Source organism: Berghia stephanieae, chromosome 4 (genome assembly GCF_034508935.2).
Source record: "Berghia stephanieae isolate SIO BIC M18660-M18661 chromosome 4, UCSD_Bste_1.3, whole genome shotgun sequence".
NCBI lineage: Eukaryota > Metazoa > Mollusca > Gastropoda > Nudibranchia > Aeolidiidae > Berghia > Berghia stephanieae.
In genome coordinates, this window is record NC_088363.1 from 67,709,994 (window position 1) to 67,732,493 (window position 22,500).

Sequence of the window (22,500 nt, forward strand, 5' to 3'; positions counted from 1 at the left end):
ACTCCCCAATGGCGTCTACTTCTCATAGCCCCGGGTTCACTCACCACTGGTGTCCATAATCACAGCCTCAGGTTCACTCCCCACTGGTGTTCACCTACCATGCTCCTGGGTTCACTCCTCAGTGGTATCCACCTCTCATATCCCCCTGTATTCACTCCTTATTGGTGTCCACCTCTAATAGGGTTGGTCTCACTTTCCACTGGTGGCCACCTCCCAAAGTCCTGGTTTCACTCCCCGCTGATGACCATATCCGGTGGTCCTGTGTTCACTCCCCAGTGATGTCCATTTCTCATAGCCTTGGGTTCACTCCCCACTGATGTCCAAATCTGGTGGTCTTGAGTTCACTCCCCTGTAGTGTACACCTCCCATAGTCCTGGATCCACTCCCCACTGGTGTCCATCTCAAAAAGTAGGTATATTCCTCTCTTGTGTCCATATTCTATAGTCCCGGGTTGACTCACACTTGAGTCTACATCTTACAGCCTCCGTTCATTCCCCATAAGATACTATAATATTGCTATTCGCAGGATTGTCCTTTCCAGTCCTGGCATTCTAAAATTCATACATAGTCAATCAGAAGCAGAATACAGTATGCTTATCTCTATTAATAGCAAGTTGGTGGATGGATGCAGTGAATGTGGAAACGAGCATTCACCCCACCCTCTCTCCTCCTCAGGTTACAAGGCAGAAGCCAAGAAAGCACAATAAGATTTACTTCTCTTTATCATAACTTCGGATTCATCTTTAATTTCATTTCCTTTTGTTCCGACAAATGAATGTATTTTGAAGTTTGTAAGATTGTATAGGTAAGCAACTTGTGGCCTTGGGTGGGTAAGCATGCTTACTGCGCTTATATCAACAGTACGTGTCTGTTATAAACACAAGGTTAAACAAAAGTGTTCAGGAAGGAAATCAAAACTTACCCATGAGAACAACTTCCTTTGGTGTTTTCTGATGTTCCAAGGCCACCCTGTTAATTTGTTCAAAGATAACTCGAACAAACTTTGTGTAGGCTTTATCCAAGTCAGCATGGCGATCAGAACTTCGGAAAATACTCTCCGCTAAGTTGCTAAAGTCCTGAAAAAAAAAGGCAAGGGAAGATAAACTTATTAAAAATGTACAGAACTTATATGGTCTTTGTACATGACTTTAGCTTTCACCCTATTAAATTCAATCTGGCAAATGTGATCCACATCAGGTTGAACTGGATGCTAACAATTCAATATATTGTCAAAAATAACCCTCTCCTTACCACCCATAGGAAAATCGTCACATTCGTTAATTTGTAACCAACAATTTGCTCATTCTGATTTCTCTTGTACATCACGAAATTTAAAGAAATTCTTTGATTACAGCTATAAATACTAAACACTGTGTTGTAGAACTCACTTGTTACTATTTGTTTGAGTAAGAAAAGTCTATTTTTGTGCTGGGTGGGTGTGAATTTTCGGGGGGAATTCTAAAAATTGATGGTAAGGAGAGAGTTAACTAAAAGGAAAAATCAAACTAAAATTTTTTTTAAATAACAAAAAAAAACCCAACAAAAAACAAAAACAGTGATTACCTTAAAGGACGTGTATACTACATAATACAGAAAGCAGACACATATATTATACAAGTTATCAGGTAAAAGGTTCGATCTCTTGTCAAGGAAAGCTATATTTGAAGGGTCTGGGATTTTTTTTTTTAAAAACTACTTTTTCTCTCTGCTTTGTATGGCACTGAACCATGCACATATTTTTAGATATTTATCTTGCGCCACTGTCTGCTCTAGATTTTTAACTGTAATATTTTAAATTCTAAAAATGAGAAATCAAAAGGCAAAAAAATGTTATAACTGGAGGCCACCATAATCGAGGTATACAATCCACAAAAAATTATTTCACAGCCCAATGTAAGTCACATTAAAATTATATGGAAAGGATAAACACTAAAGTTTATTACAATAACAGTAATTGAAGGTACATAAGCATTTCAGACCGATTAAAAAAATATTATGACGTTTTATTACACAATAAGTTCGTTTCAGCACCTTGATCTCAGACTTAAAATAAAAAATAATTAAGCATGTGAAATATTTACCTCAAAGTTCTGTACAAAGCTTATAATGCCACAGCGGTTTTTCTTTGAAACTTTTGTGTCCTTGACTGCTTGCATCATCGATTCCTGCAGGAAAAGAATGAGCTTACTTTAACTAAGGTTGTTGTTGTTGTTATTGGTGATGATGATGACGCTAACGATAATGATAATGCTAATGATGATGGTAATGATGATGCCTTTGCATTACTGAAGCCATAAAAATATGCATCCTCATCCAGAGACTGTGTTCAACAATATTAGGCTTTCAACTTCTCAACCCAAATTATGGCTATGATTTATTTGTACATTGATTACAAAACAAATATAGCTAAAAGAAATGGAATAGTGGATGGTTAGGGAGGGGGGCGGGGAGATGAGTATAGAGTATTAGGACAACCAGACAAGAACACTTACAAAGAGATGAGTATATAGAAGCATTAAAAATAGTGAACAACCAGGGGGGAAACTGGACACTTATAAAGAGATGAGTATAGAGTATTAGGACAACCAGGCAAGAACACTTACAAAGAGATGAGTATAGAGTATTAGGACAACCAGACAAGAACACTTACAAAGAGATGAGTATAGAGTATTAGGACAACCAGGCATGGACACTTATAAAGAGATGAGTATAGAGTATTAGGACAACCAGGCAAGAACACTTACACAGAGATGAATATAGAGTATTAGGACAACCAGGCATGGACACTTACAATGTATTTATCAAAGTTCCTTTTGACCTTAATGAGGCAGTTACCAAAAGTCTTTCCAAGAAAGGATCCCATGTCCTGGTTGTTAATCACGTGTTGACTCATACGTACCAGCATGTACATGGAATACCTAATTCAAGTTGATGAAAATAGATTTTTATAAACAAAATACATATAAAACAATAATGTAAATGTTGCTGCTTGAAGCTCGAAGAAATAAATAACAATGTGAAATTGAATGTAAGCTTCAATTTAATTACAAAAACAGATCAAATGAACATTTCGGGTTATCCTTTATCAACAAAACAGGATGAATGAAACACTACAAGATGTATGAGATAATGTGGTTGTGGCGTTGTCAACTTTGCATAAAGGCACTGTACTGAAGAAGTGGCTCTGACTGCATCAAAGAAATAAATAATAACTCACATGCCATCTTGTCTGTCTGCATGGGTGAGGAAGTTGTCAAGTTCTGTCTCCAGCTGAGGAAACAGATCTGTCATCATGGATCTCACTTGGTCATTTATTTGACGCCTTTTAGAAATATTGAAGATAACAATGTTAGAAAATATTGAGAAAGAACATTTTCTCAAACAGCTAAGGGCCATGCACAGTTTTATTACCACCGCCCCCCCCCCTCCTCTCTTTCTCTCTCTCTTCCCCCATCCCTTGCAATGCCACCATGACACCAACTGGCATTTTAATATCTAATCTCCACAGGCAGAATAGACTGTAACTTTTGGAAGGTATGGAATGTTAAGGGAACTGATCTATCAAATACATTATTTTGAAAAAATAATTACACCACAATTTTTAAAAGGTGCTAAGATGTTAAAATAAGTACTGCATAAATAAGCTATAAATGTTTCAATTAAATGCAGACAAAACATCAGTTTCCTTAATTTTTTTGACCATGTGTTTCATATTTCATTCACCTTGCATTATCTTGGAATTTATACTGCTGGTAAAGACAATTTTCAAATCAATTTTTTTTTTTGCACAACACCTCTGTCTTCGCAGTTGTACTCTTGGTAAGAATATGATGAAATTCCTTTTTTTCTTAACTGTACTGAAAACCAGAACATATTACACAAGCAATGAAAAAAAATTGACTTCTTCTCTACCGGTCCATTGTTCTTCCTCTCTGGAGCTTTTTAAAAAAAAGACACTATTATAAAATGGGCATTAAAGCCAAATGCTGTCATATTTTTCATAGCCTCATATTATTTCAAACAATTAAAAAAAAAACAAAAAACATTGACAATACTTTTAATTATGTTATCGATAATCAACCCATTTACTAAATGCAAACTGTCTTTTCTTTTTTCATTAACCCCTTATCAGTAAATGTATATTGACAGCCTTTAAAATAAAACCCTAGCCTTTAATCAATTATCAGAGTGATATGAAGCAACTAAATTATATAAAATTCAGAAAAAGTGTGGAGCGGGCATTTACATAAAAAGGGTAAGATAAATAGGGTATGGAGAAATGCCAGATGAAAACAGAGAATAAAAATATTGTGGTGTCAAACTCGATCTGACACCGCAATATTTTTATTCTGTTTTCCTCTGGCACTTCTCCATACCCGATATTTCTCATCATTATAAATTATATAAAAATTGATGGTGACTGTTTTTTTATTCAATATATCTTTTCACCTTTTAAAAAAGTATTTGAGTGCTGGTGGAGAATCAAAACAGATTTATTTGAAGGAAAACTAAAACAAAAAGGGAACAGGCAAAATATAGAACTTATTGAAACATTACTGACAACGGACAAATGCAGGTATCAAAGTTTTTAAAAAATAACAACAGGAAAAGCAGAATTTAAATATTAAGTCATCTTTGACATCATGAAATAACTAAACAAATCACCTCTTTGCGATCTTATGTCTGGCGACATTACCACAAATCTTAAGTTTTTTCTCACACAAATAGTATCTATCAATATGATAGAAGAAAAATATGCAAGGATTCTGTTTAAATACATACACAATGTCTTTATGTACAGTCTTGAAAAGAAAACTAGAAATGAGGATATATATATACATTTTTTTTTTCATTTTATCATTATAAGCTTCTATGTGCAACCTTTTTTTTTTAAATAAAAAAAAAGCAAAAGACAATTAATGACTTCAACTCAGCGACAAATAAAGGAAAAAATTACAAGCAAGTTTGAAAATATTGCACAGATAATATTGAGGAAACAGAATGCTTAATCGCAATTACATGAAATAGCTTCATTGTTTGAATTTTGATATACTTAAATAATAGTGCAGAAAATAGTTAACATTTTTAAAAAGTTAATGACATCAAAGATATGACTATTACAGTGAACATTAGGAAATATGCTTTGTATGTAACATTTTAATGTTTAAGAAGCAATATACACTGTGACCTTTTAACCTTTTTTCCATGATTATTTATATTTAAGTCAGAAAAAAAATATATACTTAATATGCATTTAATAGCACTGCACTGATAAAGTGTATACAGTAATGCAATTCCATGCTTACTTGCTAAATTTGTAAAATTACAATATCGATATAATAATAAAAGGAGTAAATGACTAATTGCAACTCAAAAAATTATTGCTTTATTTGACAAAAGCATTACGGGAGTAGTTAAGAATTCTATCAATTAAAACATTTTTGCATTTGTGTCATGTGCAGGAAAGCATAATATCTATTTTCCCAGTAAATCTATTCATTGTATTTCAAATCATTTTATTTTTACAAAACCAAACTTCATTGAGAGCAAAGAAATAAAATAATGTGATTATGATAAAGACAGTAGGTCGTTATGAACATAACAAGGAGAAAAATAATAACATAAAATTTACTTTAAAATTGCAGCCCCACAATTAAATAAAATGATTGTTTTGAAAAACAAAACAAAAAAAACCTTGCATAATAAAAAAAAAAAATTATGTAGTTCATTGTACTCTTTAAAAATCAAAGCTTAAAAGCAACATTCCGATAAAGAGTTTCAGAATTTTGGGATTGACCAAAGCCACAACTAGACAGTGCTGTCATCTCCATTCTACTTACATCTCTGATGTTACAGCAGCCCTCTTCTGAATGAGGCCTTCACCCAAATTTTCTGTAATGTATTTTCCCCTACAAAATATGGTTATTCGTGAAAAGTGAATATAGACATGAAACACATGATTATATCTACAGAACTAAAATAAGAAAACTTTAAAGGATGTGATAGGATTACTTTTTCATCTCAAACTTAGAAAGAAATGTTATCAAAATTAAAGTGTACTAAATTCATCAAATATTGACATTACCATTGTCCAGACCACTTTGCGGAAAGAATCACCCTCCCCTCCCTCCACCTTCTACCTCCTTTCATCTTTTACAAATATCTATTCAGATATTTTTTTTGTGTGTGTGTGTTTATCTTTTTAATAAATATAACCATTAAATATTTTCTCAGATATTGTGCTCAATACATGAACAAACACAATCCACCCTACACACAAATACTCAAACTGCACAAAAAACACGGTTAAATCTTTCTTAAAATTATACCATCACTCTCTTAACACTCTTTTAAATGAATGTTTCCTTACTACATAATGATTCACCTTCCTAATAATACACCATGGCACAATAATTAGGCGCATCTTGTGAAAATGATGTAACTCACTTTAAAAGTTAAATCCCAAATTAAAAACATTCATGGGCAAAGCCTCATGTCAATTTCAAAAGCCAAACTGGATTGGTGGGAAAAATATGACAGCTACACTTTTCAACAAAATCCCAAAATGTGCGTGAAACTTGGAATTTTTAACATGAAGGGGAATAGGTGCACAAATTTCCAGTAAAATAAAAAAAAAAAATATTGTAGGTTTTTATTACTGCATGCCATTTTGTTTGCAGAAAAAATACAAATCTCAAACTTGCAGTGCATGTTTGGCCATAGCTAATGGTTTTTTTTTTTGTTTGTTTTTTTTACGTCAATGATGTGATCCAAAATTGTGAGAGTTATTGCGAATTTTCTTGATAAACTTTTTTTGTGCCAGGTGGTATGTCGTAGAAATATGTAATTGAGACAAGACTTTTGTATTAATTGAATTTGTATCATTTTTATTTTTTAGTTTCTTAATTTGATTATATTTTATAAACTAATTCATCTAATTCACCATGCGCGTTTTTTCTTTTCTTCTATTCCAACAAATTTAAATTAAATCTTATTTGTCATACAAATCAGAAAGCATCCTTTAAAGTTTTCTTGTACATTGTCTATGTGTTTGTTAGTAGCATTAATTCGGTGAGTATTCAAAACCACACTAAAACTCGCCAGGTCTCTATATCTAAACTTGAGAATTTCATTTAAGATCAACGACATATCATTAAAAGTTTTCAGAAGCAAAGAAGAAAGGAGTAATGTTTCTTATTTTTGTATGATAAATTCTATTTAAAAAAACAAAAAAACACAAACATTAAAAAACAAAACAAAACAAAAAAAACAGACGTCATAAATGCCTGATGTGGTTCAAACTCAAATCAATTGGATTATTGTGTTGATATATAGAACTTTAATTGGTGGGAGAATCCATTATGTTTACATTTGACTGAATTTTGTTGATATAATGATTCAGGCCATGCATCATTCCAGCCATGTGAGTGAGATTTGAATGATCTGCATGTCATGCGAGTACGATAGAATATTATAGGTGACAATAGCAATGCTTTTAAATTCTGCATCTTTAATACAATCTTTGCTTTGAGATGAGAATTGGTAATCATTATCTCTTTTAAAACATTTTGACCTCCTTGTATGGTAGAATTGGGAATAAAATTATTTTTCATGCTTATTTTCTTGTACTTTCTTTTTTTTAAATCGTCTTAGCATCCATCTAAGTTTATATTATGATCTTAAACCAGAAAGACAACCAATCAAACAGGTATATTGGGAGCGAGTAAAAATTTAGAAAAGTTTAGAAGCCTGTAGTCACTGGACCATAAATGATAATTGTCAGTCTGAAATGTTACTACAATCAAACCCATTTATTGAAATTTATGTAAACAATTTTTCAGGAAAATATGTTGATGTTGGTTCCACAGTTATTTTAATAAAAGCACCGAATATTTGCCATATAATGAAGATTTGGGACGAATTTCTCAAATTTTGATATCTGTCGATTCCCACTTTTGCTTTATGACTATGTGTAATCTTTCTTTTTTCCTGTAATCCATTTTATTTTCTATCTTCTAATGATCACATGCATTTTGAATTAACTCTTTTACCTCTATTTTTGTGTATAATGTTATACAACTCTTACAAACAGCCATTTTGGACATCTTAACCAAGAGTGGATTTTAAAATTTGACTTGGCATGTAGTGATCAAGGTCTTGTTCTTGTTGCTTGTAACATTCTGCTTTCTGCTTTGTACTGACACAGCAAGAATTTTTTTTCCAGTTTTTTTCTCGCATCTTATATAACTGTCATTAAACTGTATTATCAGTCTTCATAATCTCACCGCAATCAGATAAAATTGTATGAATCTCACAGTTACAAGTAATGCTGGCAAAAAGTAAATGGAAATAACAATACAACTTGATTACCAATGTCAACATTATAAATAAAGACATCGCCACTGTGTGTGTGTTTATATAGTTTATAAATATATTGTTATATGTTATTGTGGTTGCATGCATTTAAAAACCAATTATATCTAGCCTGTTTGTTAATGGTATGAGTTAATCAATGAGATGGATTAAAAATAGTGAATCAATAGTAAATAAATGTCAATCTTAAATTGGTAATGATAAACATTTCTTCATAAAAAAGTGCCCACAAAAAGCAACCAACAACAACAAACAAACAATAACAAAAAACCCCAACAAAAACACTGCACCAAAACAACCGAGAAATTCTTAATTCATGACTCCAACATTTAAAATAGTTGTACATGATGGCAACCTAATCTGCTAAATTTACTATAGATAGCGTGGGCTTCATTCTATTTCTAGATCAGCTTGAATATGAAAGAGACTATTAAAAAGGGGGGCTAAAACTACTTGATTTGTAAACAATTAGTAATAATTGGCGCTCAAATCAAAATGTATTTTTAGTTAATATACCATAAAAGGGAGAGAGAGAGAGAGAGAGAGAGAGAGAGAGAGAGAGAGAGAGAGAGAGAGAGAGAGAGAGAGAGAGAGAAAGAGAGAGAGAGAGAGATAGACAGAGAGAGAGAGAGAGATAGACAGAGAGAGAGAGAGAGAGAGAGAGAGAGATAGACAGAGAGAGAGAGAGACACAGAGAGAGAGAGAGAGACACAGAGAGAGAGAGAGAGAGAGAGAGAGAGAGACAGGGAGAGAAAAGAAGAGAAAATATTTACTCTGAGGCAGAATATGTCTGTTTGGCAACCCAAATGTCAGAATCTCCCTCTCCTTTCGCCACATTTTTATCCTGAATCAAAAATATATAAATAAATATAAATAAATCTAATAAAATGTTATTGGTTTCAATTTAATTTTGACGAAAGTAAATCAATTCAAAGTAACGGTGCAATAAAGCATTTACTTGCTTGTTAGTTTAGTTTTAGGGGTTTTACGGAGCTTGAGACACTTTTATTCAGTTAAAAGAGGATGATAGAATCATTTTTAAAAAAAAAATAAATTTAATCAAGTTATCAAGCGCCTCGTGAAAAAAGGGTAAGACAAAAGGGCTAGTTCAAAAGAGATCAGAGGCAGATCCAGAGCAATGTATCTTTGTAATTGGTCCAAAAACATTTTAAGTACTCACACTGACACTACTCTAGGATCTCTACCAAAAATAAGTGATAAATTAGGAAGCAGGCACTGGTGTAACATAAAGATCTGAAAAAGTGCGTATGAAACAATGCCAAACAAAGCAGAAAGAAAAACATCCCAAATTTCATCCTGCCAGTTGTAATTAGGAGGTCTAAGGTTCAATTCCGGATGAAGCAGGTTTATGTTTTGGGAGGGTTTTTTTTAGTTATTTATTAATTTTTTTTTTTTGGTATTTTTCTTTCTGTTTTATCTGGCACTGTTTCAAACACACTATTTGAGATCGTCAAAAAGAATACACTCAAATAGTTACATAAATATATAAAACAATAATGACAAATATATAATGGAGAATTGATTTACAAGGGGAAAAAATATGATATATATATATATTAAAAACCTGAGCTTTTATATAGTGCAAACTCAAAGCGCTTTACAAGGGTTCCATGGCCAACAGCAACAATTAACATGTAAGACGAGACATGGCGACTGTTGGGTGATTTTACTATTCTTTTTCAAAAAAAGACAATGATGTTAACGGCCAGATACTCATTTTACACCTGAGTATGGTGAGAGAATGTGAGTAAAGAGCCTTTTCCAAGTACTCAAATATGTGCCACTCAGAATGGGACTCGACCCTAGACCTTTGAATCCAAAGGCTACCACTAGACCACATAGACGCACAGTAAATAATTTTTTTTAAATGATAATAAAATTTTTTTAAAAAGAAACTAAATAAAGAATCAGTTACTTACAGTTTTGTCTGGCATATCAACTGTAGAATTTTTGTCTATGAGATGAAAAAATTTGAAACAAAAGTCTTGCTCTGCTATGCAAACTCTTTCCAATTCAGAGAGAACTCTTTCAAGCACCTGAGGAAAAGTACGAAAAAAAAAACAAAAAAACATTGTAAACCTTTCAACATTTTTATGTCAGTTTTTAAAAATCAAATTTTTTTACATGTCATGAAAATGATATTGAACACAAGAGAAAAGAACAACTGATGAAAAAGGGAGCCTACACAAATACATAACAGATACAAACATATGAGCACGTGCACACACACACACATACAGACACACACCATAACAGTAAGAGAGAACGAGAGAGAGAGAGAGAGAGAGAGAGAGAGAGAGAGAGAGAGAGAGAGAGAGAGAGAGAGAGAGAGAGAGAGGTAGCTGTAAGAGACTCAATAAGAAATTTAATTAGGGATTGGGGTAAGGGCAGCGTTTTGGAGCAGACAAACGCAACATACATCCATACTGACAAAACAATAAATGATATGCAAAAAGAAAAACATTGAAATCCTTCAATGCTGCAAAGCACATAAAGCACCCCCCTCCTCCCCCCCCCCCCCCCACCCCACCCTCCTCGCAGAAATATTAAAAAAAAATATTAAAAATAGTATAAAATTTTAAAAAAATAATTAAAATATGAGTTCAATCAGTGTGCCACCATTAGACTAACCTGATCAAAAACACTTCGCATGGCAATATCGAGGTCAGATCCATATTTGACAGAGGAGGAATCGATGCTTTGTGAGGAACCAGACCTTCCTCTCGCCTCAGGTTTGGTCAGACTCGTAGTAGAACCCGTAAGTCTAGACAGAGTGGCAGCATCTGAACAACAAGTAATAATCAAATAATAGAGTCAATGAAACATGTTATTTTGTCTCTTATAGTATATAGTGATCAAAGACAGCACATTGATTAATCTACCACTTAGGGTGCATATATTTCTCTTTTATTTGATGCAAACTAATGCTTTTAGCGATTATCTTACAAACATTCTTAAATTTATATTACCCTGTGCATGAATTTGATAAACCATATTTTCTTGACAAATGAGTTAGGCTGAAAGTTATATTACTCATGAGTTGTATTTTCTTTATTACTCATGAGTTGTATTTTCTTAACTAACTTTTTTCAAATTTAAATGACATTGAAAAGGATATTTTACGTGCATTTTTTTCATTCTTTTTTAACAGAACTTCTATTTCAACCCTTTTTTCCTTGTAAAATGATGTTTGATTATCTCTGCTGTATTATATTGAGGATCATCAAGTTGATGCAGTTAGTCATTTTAGTTCAATATTTATGATGGCGTGTGGCTGTTTGGTCTGGTCAGGTGGATACATCTAGCTGAACTGATGAGAACAAGCCAATACCTCTGAAAAGTGACTAAAAAAGTGAAAATTCTTTTCCTTTAATTTTTGACTTTTCAAGTAATTTTTCTATCGCAAAATCAAACTATTATCATTAAAAACTTATTAAAGTATTAAAAGTGTGACCATTTTGACAATTATTGACTACTCTTATAAGTTTGGCATAAGATAAGACCATCAGTCTGGTATACCAGTAATTTTTCGTTTCTTGTTTATTTTTTAGAATTGAAGTGTTGAACGGACTCATGGCCGTTCGATTTTCATTCAATTGACCATTATGCCTTGGCTGTTCTCATCAATTAAGCCATTAAGCCTTTCCAGAACTGGAGAGTTTATTTTAAAGTTATTGAATATTTCATAGCATGTTCAAGTATTAATACTAAGTTTGAATAAACCCTGTACAACTGATATGTATAAAAGAGTCATGTGTTTTCTCCACTAGGAGTTAATTCATGGAAATATTGACTATAGAAGAAAAAGCACTGTGTAAATACTAATGGAACTAATTAAAAATAAATAGTTGCAGATGTTTGCCACATGTATATATATAAAAAGCATATTAAATTTAATTACAAATGCTTAAATATGATATTGCCGATGCTAAAATGATGTCTATGGAAATTTTAAGCACAAATTTCTAAATTTTGGGTCTGAGATTTGCAGTAAATTCTTATTTCAATCTTGTACATCTCATTTTAGAATTGTGGTACATCAACGGGGCAGGTATTAATTTAAAGAGAAAACAATGATCTATTCAGAGATATCAAAATGTAAATTGTGTACATTCTGGACCAAACCATCGCCCTGTCACATTTGTGAGTTTTATAATGTTTTCCAATTAGTTTTGTTACAATACATTGGATATAATTATTCCAAACTGAATAAGTGGAATTCAAATCAAGACAAACTTTGGAAACATAATCCGTTTGACTTGACTTACTTGACTTAGATGCCTTTCGCGTCTCGACCGAAAGATCGGGTCGCCTTGGCTGTTTCCAGTATTTCCTGTGTGAGGTGTCTCCAATATTGCCGGTCCTCTGCTAGGGTTCTCAGATTTTCAAGGTCCCCTGCCGTTATGAGACTAATGCTTTGTCCAAGTGTTGTGAGGTTTTTGTTTAGGATCACGGGGAGTGTTGTGATCGGTCTTCCTCTGAAAAGGTTCCCGTGTTTTTGGAAGTATCCCGACATGGCTTGGTTTGCTGGTATGTTTTTGTCCCTGCGTAGTATGTGACCGAAAAGTTGCCATCGTTGTTGGTCTTTCTTTTGTGATCTTATAGAGTGATTCATTTGAGATCTTTTTGGGGTATTTGATGTCCAGTACCCTTCTTAGCTGTGTGCGATGGAAGGCATCCAGATGTTCTTCTTCGGATTTTGTCAACGCCCAAGTGCCGCAGTTATACAGAAGTACCGGTTTTACAAGAGCATGGTACAGTTTCAGTTTGGTTTTTCTCTTTATTTTGTCACCTCTAATCCATACATTGCTAACATCCGATCACAAACTTGTAAAAACGAATTTCAACATAAATGTGTACAGACAACGAAGACAGAAAGGTAAAACGGCAGTCAAAATAAACACGGCAAAAATAGTAAATGAGCGAGAATGTCGCATTCATTACCAATATGAACTTAACTCAAGTCTATGGAAAATAAAGCAAAACAGTAATCCAAACAATGAATGGAAAGAGACGCAAGCGGCAATGAAATATGCGGGGGAAGAAAGTGCAGGCTCTATTATTACAACTAAGAACAAACCAAATCGAACGCCTAACATCGCTATTAACGATCTATCGCGGCAACAAAAAGAACTTAGGATCAGGATACAAAACACGAAAGACTCGGAAGAAATAATAAACCTGAAAACGGAACGAAACAAAATACTGCATTCAATCCGATCACTTACAATAAAACACAGAAACGAGGAATTAGACAAAAAAGTGGAAGACATAGAAAAGTCCAAAAATAACGCATCGTCTATGTTCAAAGCGACGAAATCTCTGAACCGAAAACCATTCGAGAACCCAAAACTACAGGATAAATTTGGCAAACAGACAACAAATCCCAACGATATCCTTGACATTGTAACTGACCACTTCCAGCAGAAATTTCACAAACAAGTCTCACAAATATCGCCCTTCTCAGGAAACCCTAGAGACTTAAACAACCGCATCACAACAACTGAAGTTAGAAATAGCATAAAGTGCCTAAACAATAACAGATCCCCAGGCGAAGATGAAATTCCCGCTGAACTGCTGAAATGCGGTACCCTCTCCCTGGATCTGAGCATTGCAAACATAATGAACAAAACATTCTCAACACACAAAGACTGGGACATAAACAGCGGTGTCCTAATTACAATACAAAAACCAGGAAAAACGAAAGGACCCGTAAACAACCTGCGCCCAATAACATTACTGAATACCATAAGAAAAACACTGTCAACTATTGTCCTCAACAGAATTAGACCGAAAATAGAAAATTATCTATCACATAGCCAAAGCGGGTTTCGCCAAGACCGAAGCACATCGGACGTTGTATGGACACATAAATGGTTGGCAGCAAAGGCACTCAAAGAAAACATATCCATAACAATAACCGGAATCGATATGTCCGCAGCCTTTGATACGATCGACAGAGGAAAACTTTTGGAGATATTAACAGAAATAGTAGACGAAGACGAGCTCCGAATAATCCGATTTCTCCTCAGCAACACAAAGATACAACCAAGGATATACGGGGCCACAAAACAGACGCAGTTCGAAAGTAACATCGGGACCCCCCAAGGAGATAGTCTGAGCCCGATTCTGTTCACAATATACTTAGAACACGCTCTGAAAGAAGTTCGAAAAGTCATTCCAAAACCAACGACTCATATTGAGAATGCAATCCCTAGAGAAATCGCCTATGCAGATGATGTCGATTTTATTGGATCAACACCAGCAAATATAGACATCATACAAAATACCCTCATGAAATATAACCTCCAAGTCAATGCCAATAAAACCGAATTTACAACAATATCGAGGAACAAAGAGGAATGGAAAAGAACAAAGAAAGTCGGCTCACTAATTGGAGACACCGAGGATGTACAAAGAAGAAAACAGCTATCAAACGCCGCACTCAGTAAACTCACCAATGTATGGATTAGAGGTGACAAAATCCGTTTGATTTGAAAAAAAAAATGACAATGGTTTAAGGCAAGGCTGGTAAAAAAAGATGGCAGAACTATGAATGCAGAATATCAATTCATGTGTTTGAATATTTTAACCAAAAAAAAAAAAAGTCAAAGGTAAACATTCAAGAAGAAAGATCACGGAAAGAAACTCACTGTGCTTTCCTTTAGGATCCTTAGTTGTGACTAATTTCTGCTTGGCACTTTCCATAAACTCAGTTACCTCTCTTGTGTACAATTTACACAAGCTGGTCAAGTACACCTGAAAAGCAGGAAGTGATGAAGAAGCAATGACACGCTACACTAATCAATGCAAATATGTAGATTAATTTCTTTATACGGTTTCTCATACAAAAAAAAAAAGAAAACTCTCAGTCATTGAGCTTAGTTTGCCTTTACCAGCAAAAAATCAGTCTTTCGAAAATATCATAAAATCACTTTTTTCACATTTTAAAAAAAGCCTTGGGACATAGGAATGTTGACAAAGTTGTCAAATGATCATATCACAAGTATTTTAAAATAGAGGCAATTGAAAATTTTGCCTGGGGGAGTAACCTGTTTGTACTAAAGTAAAAGTCATCGTTCTGCGTATCAATTGCTGAAATTTATAGATATTTAAGACTTATTCTAGTGCAAAAATGTAAGCAAAATCTTTTTGAAATAAAATATTGACATTTTCTATCCTACACCACTGTCTTTCCCTGTTTAATCCCTGCAGCATCCCAAACTTTTGTCAAAGCTATCATGTAGAAGTTTGACTCAGCAGTGATTAGATAGTTTAATTTGTTGAATTCTGTAGAAAGTAGGTTTACTTTGTGATGGACTATTGTCTATCAAAACCGTACCCAGCTGATATACTTTTTAACTACAGACAAATCACAATTTTTGTAATGCAAATCTACAACAAGTACATTTGTTTGAGTACCCTACCCCCCCCCCCCCCCCCCCCCTTTTTTTTTTCCATTCCCCTATTTCACATTAAGTAATCCACATATAAAGACAATAATCAATTTAAATGAGCCATTAGAAAAATAAAAATATGTTTCACGACCCCCCCCCCCCACCGCCTCTCTCTCTGTCTGTCTGTCTTCCCTCGTCTACCATGGATTACCTAGTCTCAGTGCCTAATCCATCAGAGTTACTGCAAGCTCTAGAAAATCAATGGGACTTACACTAGTCTTAGTTCACGGTGATGGTAATGTAAAAGTTACTGCCATTTTGTGATCACTGAACAAGGCATTTTCACGACGACTAACCAATGGTGAGCAGTGAGCCAACGTAAAAGTTACTGCCTTTTCTTGGCAGTAACTCGAAATATTGTGCAACATATTACATCTGTGAAATCGCTGACAAATGGTAAAAACCAAGATGTTAGGCGATATTACAATCTTTTTTGACAGAGACAACGCTGTTAACAGTCTGGTACTCATTTTACACCTGAGTGAGAGAATGTGAGTGAAGAATTTTTTCCAAGGACTCAACTATGCGCCTAGCGAGGCTCGAACCCAGGACCTTCCGATCCGAAAGCGAGTGTCATACCACAAGACCACATAGCAGCACTAATTGATTAGGTTTATAATTATTGTTACAAATGCCCCGTGGGTTTTATTTATCTAACTCATCTGAAAAAAAATTGTCCAGTGTTTTTACTTGTTATGAATCTTATATCATTTTAAATTACAAACACATGAAAGAATAATTCTTTTAGTGACATAAAAAATAAGTATGTTTCACAGCCATGAATACTTACATCTGAAAGTTTTCGAAATACATCAGCATCTGAATTTTTCAGCCAAAGCATCAGATCTGCATACACAACCAGCTCTTTGTGGATGGAATTGTGTTGTGGCATACAAATTTCTCCAGCATAGCGACTCAAAGTTTCTCCAATTTCATTGCCCTAAACAATGTTGGGGTAAACAATTTTAAAACAACAAAACTTTGAGTACTATGCTATTGCAGTAAATGCTTTTGATAAGGAAATAAAAATATTCCACTTTTACTTTTCAGAAGTATTATGAGCACTTTATAAAATAACAGCTCTGATCTGATTCCCATGGACGATGAAATCCCACTGTACTTTGATGAATTTCAGATAAATATATTTCACTTTAGAAAAATGCCAAGTTGCAATATACATGTAAGTATTTATCAAAATAGAAAGATAGAGAATCTGTAAAACAAATACATTGATATCAATCCACATTGAAAATTTGTCTTCAATAATAATACACATGAAATAAAATGATAATTTATTGCTTGAAACATGTTAAGAGTCTGTAAAACTGTCTCCTTGACATCAACTGTAATTATAAATGTTACTCATATATAAAAACCTTAAATTCAAAATTTACAAAACTCTATATTTTCTCTTCCCCCCCCCCCCCATTGCAATAAAATATTAATACACCTTATTTCTTATAACATTTTTAAAGCCAAGTGCACATTCTGAAATTTTAAAATAAGCTACAAAGCATAAAATAAACCAAAAGAAAAATATAACAACTAAATTATATGAGCTCTTTTAGCACAACTGAAGTGGCTGGAAAGAACTAAGCTTGTATGAAGTTGGAATTGAAAACTTACTCAAACATCTCATTACCTTGTATCATCAGGCTGCCCGTTTTGCCGGGAAGGTGGAGATTTAAATTTTCACACAAGCTTTGGGGTACTAAAGCCCTTTTGTCATGTCAAAGCAATCTTTCTAGATGTTTAGCTATAAACCAGACGGGTTTAGAAGTGTGGACTTTAAAAGAGCATGACATCATGCATGGCATTTAATAGTCTGTTATTTGAATTTTTTTCTATTGTTGTATTTAATATGACCAAGCCAATTAGCCAATGAAAATCTTGGTGGTGTTATATTTGCTTATTTGTCAAATTGTGCACACTTAGTTTATTCTACTAAATTTGGTGGTAACCAAAGGCAACCAAAGGGATGCCAACTGGAAACACATAGTTGTCAATGACTTTGAAAAAAAGAATGCAACATTGATTGTTTGGACAAAAAATTAGATCCACCCGACCCTCTACAACCCTGGTGGTCCCACCTGACTAGGTTATAGATCTGATGCAAGCACAGACTTGAGTCAACACATCGTCCCATCCCCTTGGGATTGGATTGTAAAGGTATGAGACCAGTGCCTACTAAGAGTATCTTATTGTTTCACATCTTAGAATAAAAAAGGGAATGACACGAACTGTGAAATAATTCATCCTTAGTAAATGTCTGCTGAGTGGTGTGGCTGGCTGTGTTGTGACAACTTTATTGGGTGTTTTTTTTGGTTCTGTTTGAATTTTTGTATATTTTGAGGAGGGGATTTGGGAAATTTGCAATAAAATTGTCAAACTGAATGTAAGAAGAATTTGCCCTGATTAGAGGGGATAAACTATAAAGAGATAATCCCACTTACATGGAATTTCATAGTGATTTGCCAGGTTCCTAATTTCGCGGTCTTAATGTAACAGAAAAGCTCTTTGCCTTTTCCAAACTTTTCATAAAATTTAAAGGAGCAAGCATGGCTTCAAAGACTCCTAATTTATTTATAAATATGTCCACTTGATGTTTTCACTATCTCTAATTAAGGCTTTTTTTGTCCATAATTAGGGAACACAAATCAAAATAATGTATGCCTGAAGCTAGTGATAGTGAGTTAACATGGCGAAAGAAAGCATACCATCGGCATCCACCTCTTACCAGGCAAGCAATAACTTCCAATTTCTCATATATTTTCAAAAACAGACAAGTATGATAACGTTTGCTTGAACGTATACAATTGTCACAGTCCCTCTTCAGACAAAGAAGAACACTATAATTGAAGAATTCTCCATTTTTGGATAAAAATATTTGAAAATGTAGCTGTCTCTTGCACATATAAAGGTAGACACCGATAATTAGGGAGAGATGCTTTAAATAACAACAACAAAATAACAAAACAAACAAACAAAAATAAATGATGTAAATAAATAATTAAATAAGTAAATCAATATATAATAAAAACAAATAAAATTTATAAATAAATAAATAAACCAATAAATAATGGAATTTGTTTTAACACACCATTAAGCAGAATGTTGGATTAATAGCCTCGTTTCTTTCATATTAATGAAGGTTGAGCGATATATGATAACAAATTATTGCTTTGTTTCATGAGGAAGATCCCTCTTGAAAATGAAAAATGAAAGGTGGGTGAAATTTAAGCAATAACTACAAGATCTTTGAAAATCACAACATGAATTTATAAAATTTGATTTTTTTTTACTCCTTTTCTTGCAACATTGAATGTAAGCCTGTGTACTTACATGGATTTGATGGAATGACTTTTTTTATGTTTGTGAAAAGTTGAAAAGTTTTATTAAAATGTTCAAAGCATGGTAAAATAGAAAAAATTGTCAATGTCATGTGCGACTATGTGGTATTGTGGTATGACACTCGCTTTCGGATCGGAAGGTCCTGGGTTCGAGCCTTGCTCAGCGCATAGTTGAGTCCTTGGAAAAGACTCTTTACTCACATTCTCTCACCGTACTCGGGTGTAAAATGAGTACCTGGCCGTCAACAGTGTTGTGTCTGTCGAAAAACATTGTAATATCGCCTTACAGGCGTTATGTCTCGTTCTACATATTACGTGTTGTTGTTAGTCATCGACCCTTTGTAAAGAGCTTTGAGCACATATAGTGGATATAGTGCTTGATAAAAGCTCTAGTTTCTAAAGCTCTAGTTTTCTTATTTATGCTTAATTATTATTTTTAAAAATTTTTGCTCGGATACACAATCATAATATGAATAGAATGATGTCATTCACGTCTTAAATTGTTTTAATCAAAATATAAAAAGAAATGGTAACACTCTCACAACGAAATATTTGTGAACTGAATTGAGTTTTAAGCATAACCTTTAAAATTTGACTTAAATTAAATGCCTTTATTGAAGAGAATGAGTTTTGGCTCTCAAACTTCAATACCTGAGAGAGAGAGAGAGAGAGAGAGAGAGAGAGAGAGAGAGACAGAGAGAGAGAGAGAGAGAGAGAGAGAGAGAGAGAGAGAGAGAGAGAGAGAGAGGGAGAGAGAGAGAGAGAGAGAGAGAGAGAGAGAGAGAGAGATACATATTTCCACAATTTCTCGATGCTCAATATGCATAGCATTGCTTTGTTTATTCCCCCAGCAAGCCATATCAAACAAAATTTCACAAAGAAGAAACCGTTTGTCATGTCACTTTTTTGGGACTAACACTTTTACAATATCATTCACTTCTTAAAGCCAGGTCCTCATTTACATAGGAGTGAAGTGGGGTTACATGCTTTACCGGAGGACACAATGGCACAGGTAGAGTTTCGCAATAATTGCCAACATGCAGTCACTGACCATAATCTACATCGTTTCACTTTGCTATCAGATACGACACCAAATCACTTAACCATGGATGCCACAAAAACTAATGAAATGGGGTATTACTCCTCTGCTCCCTATGCTATTGACATATATTTATTTATCAGTGAACTCTTAATTCACAACACTTGAATTCAATATAGTTTGAATTACCTGATGTATGAAAAGATTGTTCAGATGATAAGCCAGTCGTTTTGAAAAATTTGTGGACAATTTTTTGAAACGCTTTTGTTGTTCCTCCACAGCTCCCATTCTTTGTAACGCTGCAAATGGAAATAGTTTGTTTTTTTTAAACAGGAATGCAAGTAATTTAAATAGATTAATACAGAAAACTATAGATGTTACATTATAAGCAATTACTTTATGTGACATTCGATTTCAAGTGGTTAATCAAAACTACATAGTAAAATTACAAATGCCCAAATAAAGATTTTTTTTAAAATAACCACTGGGCTGACAGTGCAGGTTTTATCAACGTTTAATCTCAGTTTCTTAAGAACTCTCTTCAGAATAATTATTTTAGATTTAAATACTTACCTCTATTTCCTTTCACTAATAAATGGCTTTAACAATAAGTTACAAACAAAATATTTCTGCAACTAATGGATGATAAAAGCAAAACATGTTATATCATTCAAAATATAATATGAAATATAACGTACAAGGATGGATGTCAGCATTCATACAACGGTGCAATGCTTGGGCAGCAGCAGTACATTCGGCTATACCACTTGTTGATGTCAAATCTCCATCCATCAATGCTTGCATATGCTTTAAATCAAGATCCAGTTGATTCTGTTAGGAAAAAACCAAGCAAATGTCAAGAGACAATGAAATCTATTTGAACAGAAAATCATTTAGTACAAGAGCTACTGCACTTTGGCAAGGGCAGACCAGATTTCAACAGTTCAAAGACTTAGTCTATTATTCACATCACTTTTATTGGGTAAAAAGATATGAGCTTTGCCTCATCATCCATTTTAAATATAACATGTGACTATGTATACTGCTTTATCTTTATATCAATATCGCTGAATTCGAGGGCCTGAGCATTTTTTTTCCAAAGTGTTAGGGTGCCACTAAATAATTATCATTCTAAAAAAAAAATTCAGGCTTATCAGTGATGAGGTAACTGGACCGGACATCAAACCTCTGCATTAAAATTAACATTTTATTAAGCAGTTAGCAATCAATCTTTACAGATTGTTTAATTTACAATATTGAGGCAAGTCATAGCCCCTTATCTTTTATTCATGCAAGTTAAGGAAGTATCATTTATCAGAAAATTTATTTTAAACAATAACTTAACAAAATGGTGGCTGAGGGGTGTAGGATTCATATCGACAGTTTAGAGTGTAAGTTTGGTTCAGGCTTTCTTTTATTCTGGCATGGCGGTTTTTTACAAAATAAAATCAAAAATTTTGCAACCAAATTCCAAAATTTTGCAAGCAAAAAACAACAAAATTTGTTTTAAAAATTGCGATTGATCTTCGTAAAAACTGACAATAAGTTCACGAAAGAGAAAAGTATTGTGGGCCTGAGTAATTGGTAGAGAGAGAGTAACTAAAAAATGATCATTACAAAAAGCTAATAAGATTTTTTAAAATCCTCCCCAACAAAGCTGTTGCAGGATGCCTACCCTCAATCTCAAATTTCAGGGACATTCTATGGATAAAACCTCACATTCCAGGTACAATATGTTCCCACTGGTGTCCATATCACATCGTCCTGCATTCATTTCCCACTGGTGTCCATCTCCCGTGGTCCCAGGTTCATTCCCCAGTGGTGTCCACCTCCCATAACCTCAGATCTACTCCTCACTGGAGTCCATATCCTGTGGTTCCACGATCATTCCTCAGTGATGTCCGCCTCTAATAGCCTAGGGTTCATATCCCACTGGTGTTCACCTCCAATAACAATGGTTCATCCCCACTAGTGTCCACCTCCCATAGTTCCAGGTTCACTTCCCACTTGAGTCCATATCCTGTGGTTCCATTATCACTCTCTGGTGATGTCCACCACCCATAGTCCCAGATTCACTCTCCACTGGTGTCCTTATCCCAAAGTTACAAGTTTATTCTTCTCAGGTGTCCATATCTCACAATCCTGGCTTTACTCTCCGCTGGTTTCAACACCCCACAGTCCCAGGTTTACTCCTCACTACTTGTGTATCTATCCCATATTTACTCCCTACTAATGTCCACCTTACATAATTCGGGTTCAC

General features: G+C 34.1%; 1 protein-coding gene across 4 annotated transcripts in view; it reads right to left on the reverse strand.

Annotated features, from left to right (window-relative positions):
- LOC144971094 (exocyst complex component 1-like) overlaps nucleotides 1-22,500 on the reverse strand; it is a 42,158-nt gene that overhangs the window by 6,396 nt on the left and 13,262 nt on the right. Inside the window, exons 8-20 of one of the 4 annotated variants that reach the window (XM_078911482.1) lie at nucleotides 20,939-21,071; nucleotides 20,430-20,539; nucleotides 19,194-19,211; nucleotides 16,642-16,791; nucleotides 15,048-15,153; nucleotides 11,026-11,177; nucleotides 10,314-10,430; nucleotides 9,147-9,217; nucleotides 5,841-5,909; nucleotides 3,218-3,322; nucleotides 2,792-2,918; nucleotides 2,082-2,165; nucleotides 923-1,076 (exon numbers count right to left, since the gene is read on the reverse strand). In XM_078911482.1, the coding sequence (XP_078767608.1) occupies nucleotides 923-1,076; nucleotides 2,082-2,165; nucleotides 2,792-2,918; nucleotides 3,218-3,322; nucleotides 5,841-5,909; nucleotides 9,147-9,217; nucleotides 10,314-10,430; nucleotides 11,026-11,177; nucleotides 15,048-15,153; nucleotides 16,642-16,791; nucleotides 19,194-19,211; nucleotides 20,430-20,539; nucleotides 20,939-21,071 (1,396 nt within the window). The remainder of the gene's footprint in view (nucleotides 1-922; nucleotides 1,077-2,081; nucleotides 2,166-2,791; nucleotides 2,919-3,217; nucleotides 3,323-5,840; nucleotides 5,910-9,146; nucleotides 9,218-10,313; nucleotides 10,431-11,025; nucleotides 11,178-15,047; nucleotides 15,154-16,641; nucleotides 16,792-19,193; nucleotides 19,212-20,429; nucleotides 20,540-20,938; nucleotides 21,072-22,500) is intronic. The other 3 variants (XM_078911483.1, XM_078911484.1, XM_078911485.1) reach the window with 3 other exon arrangements.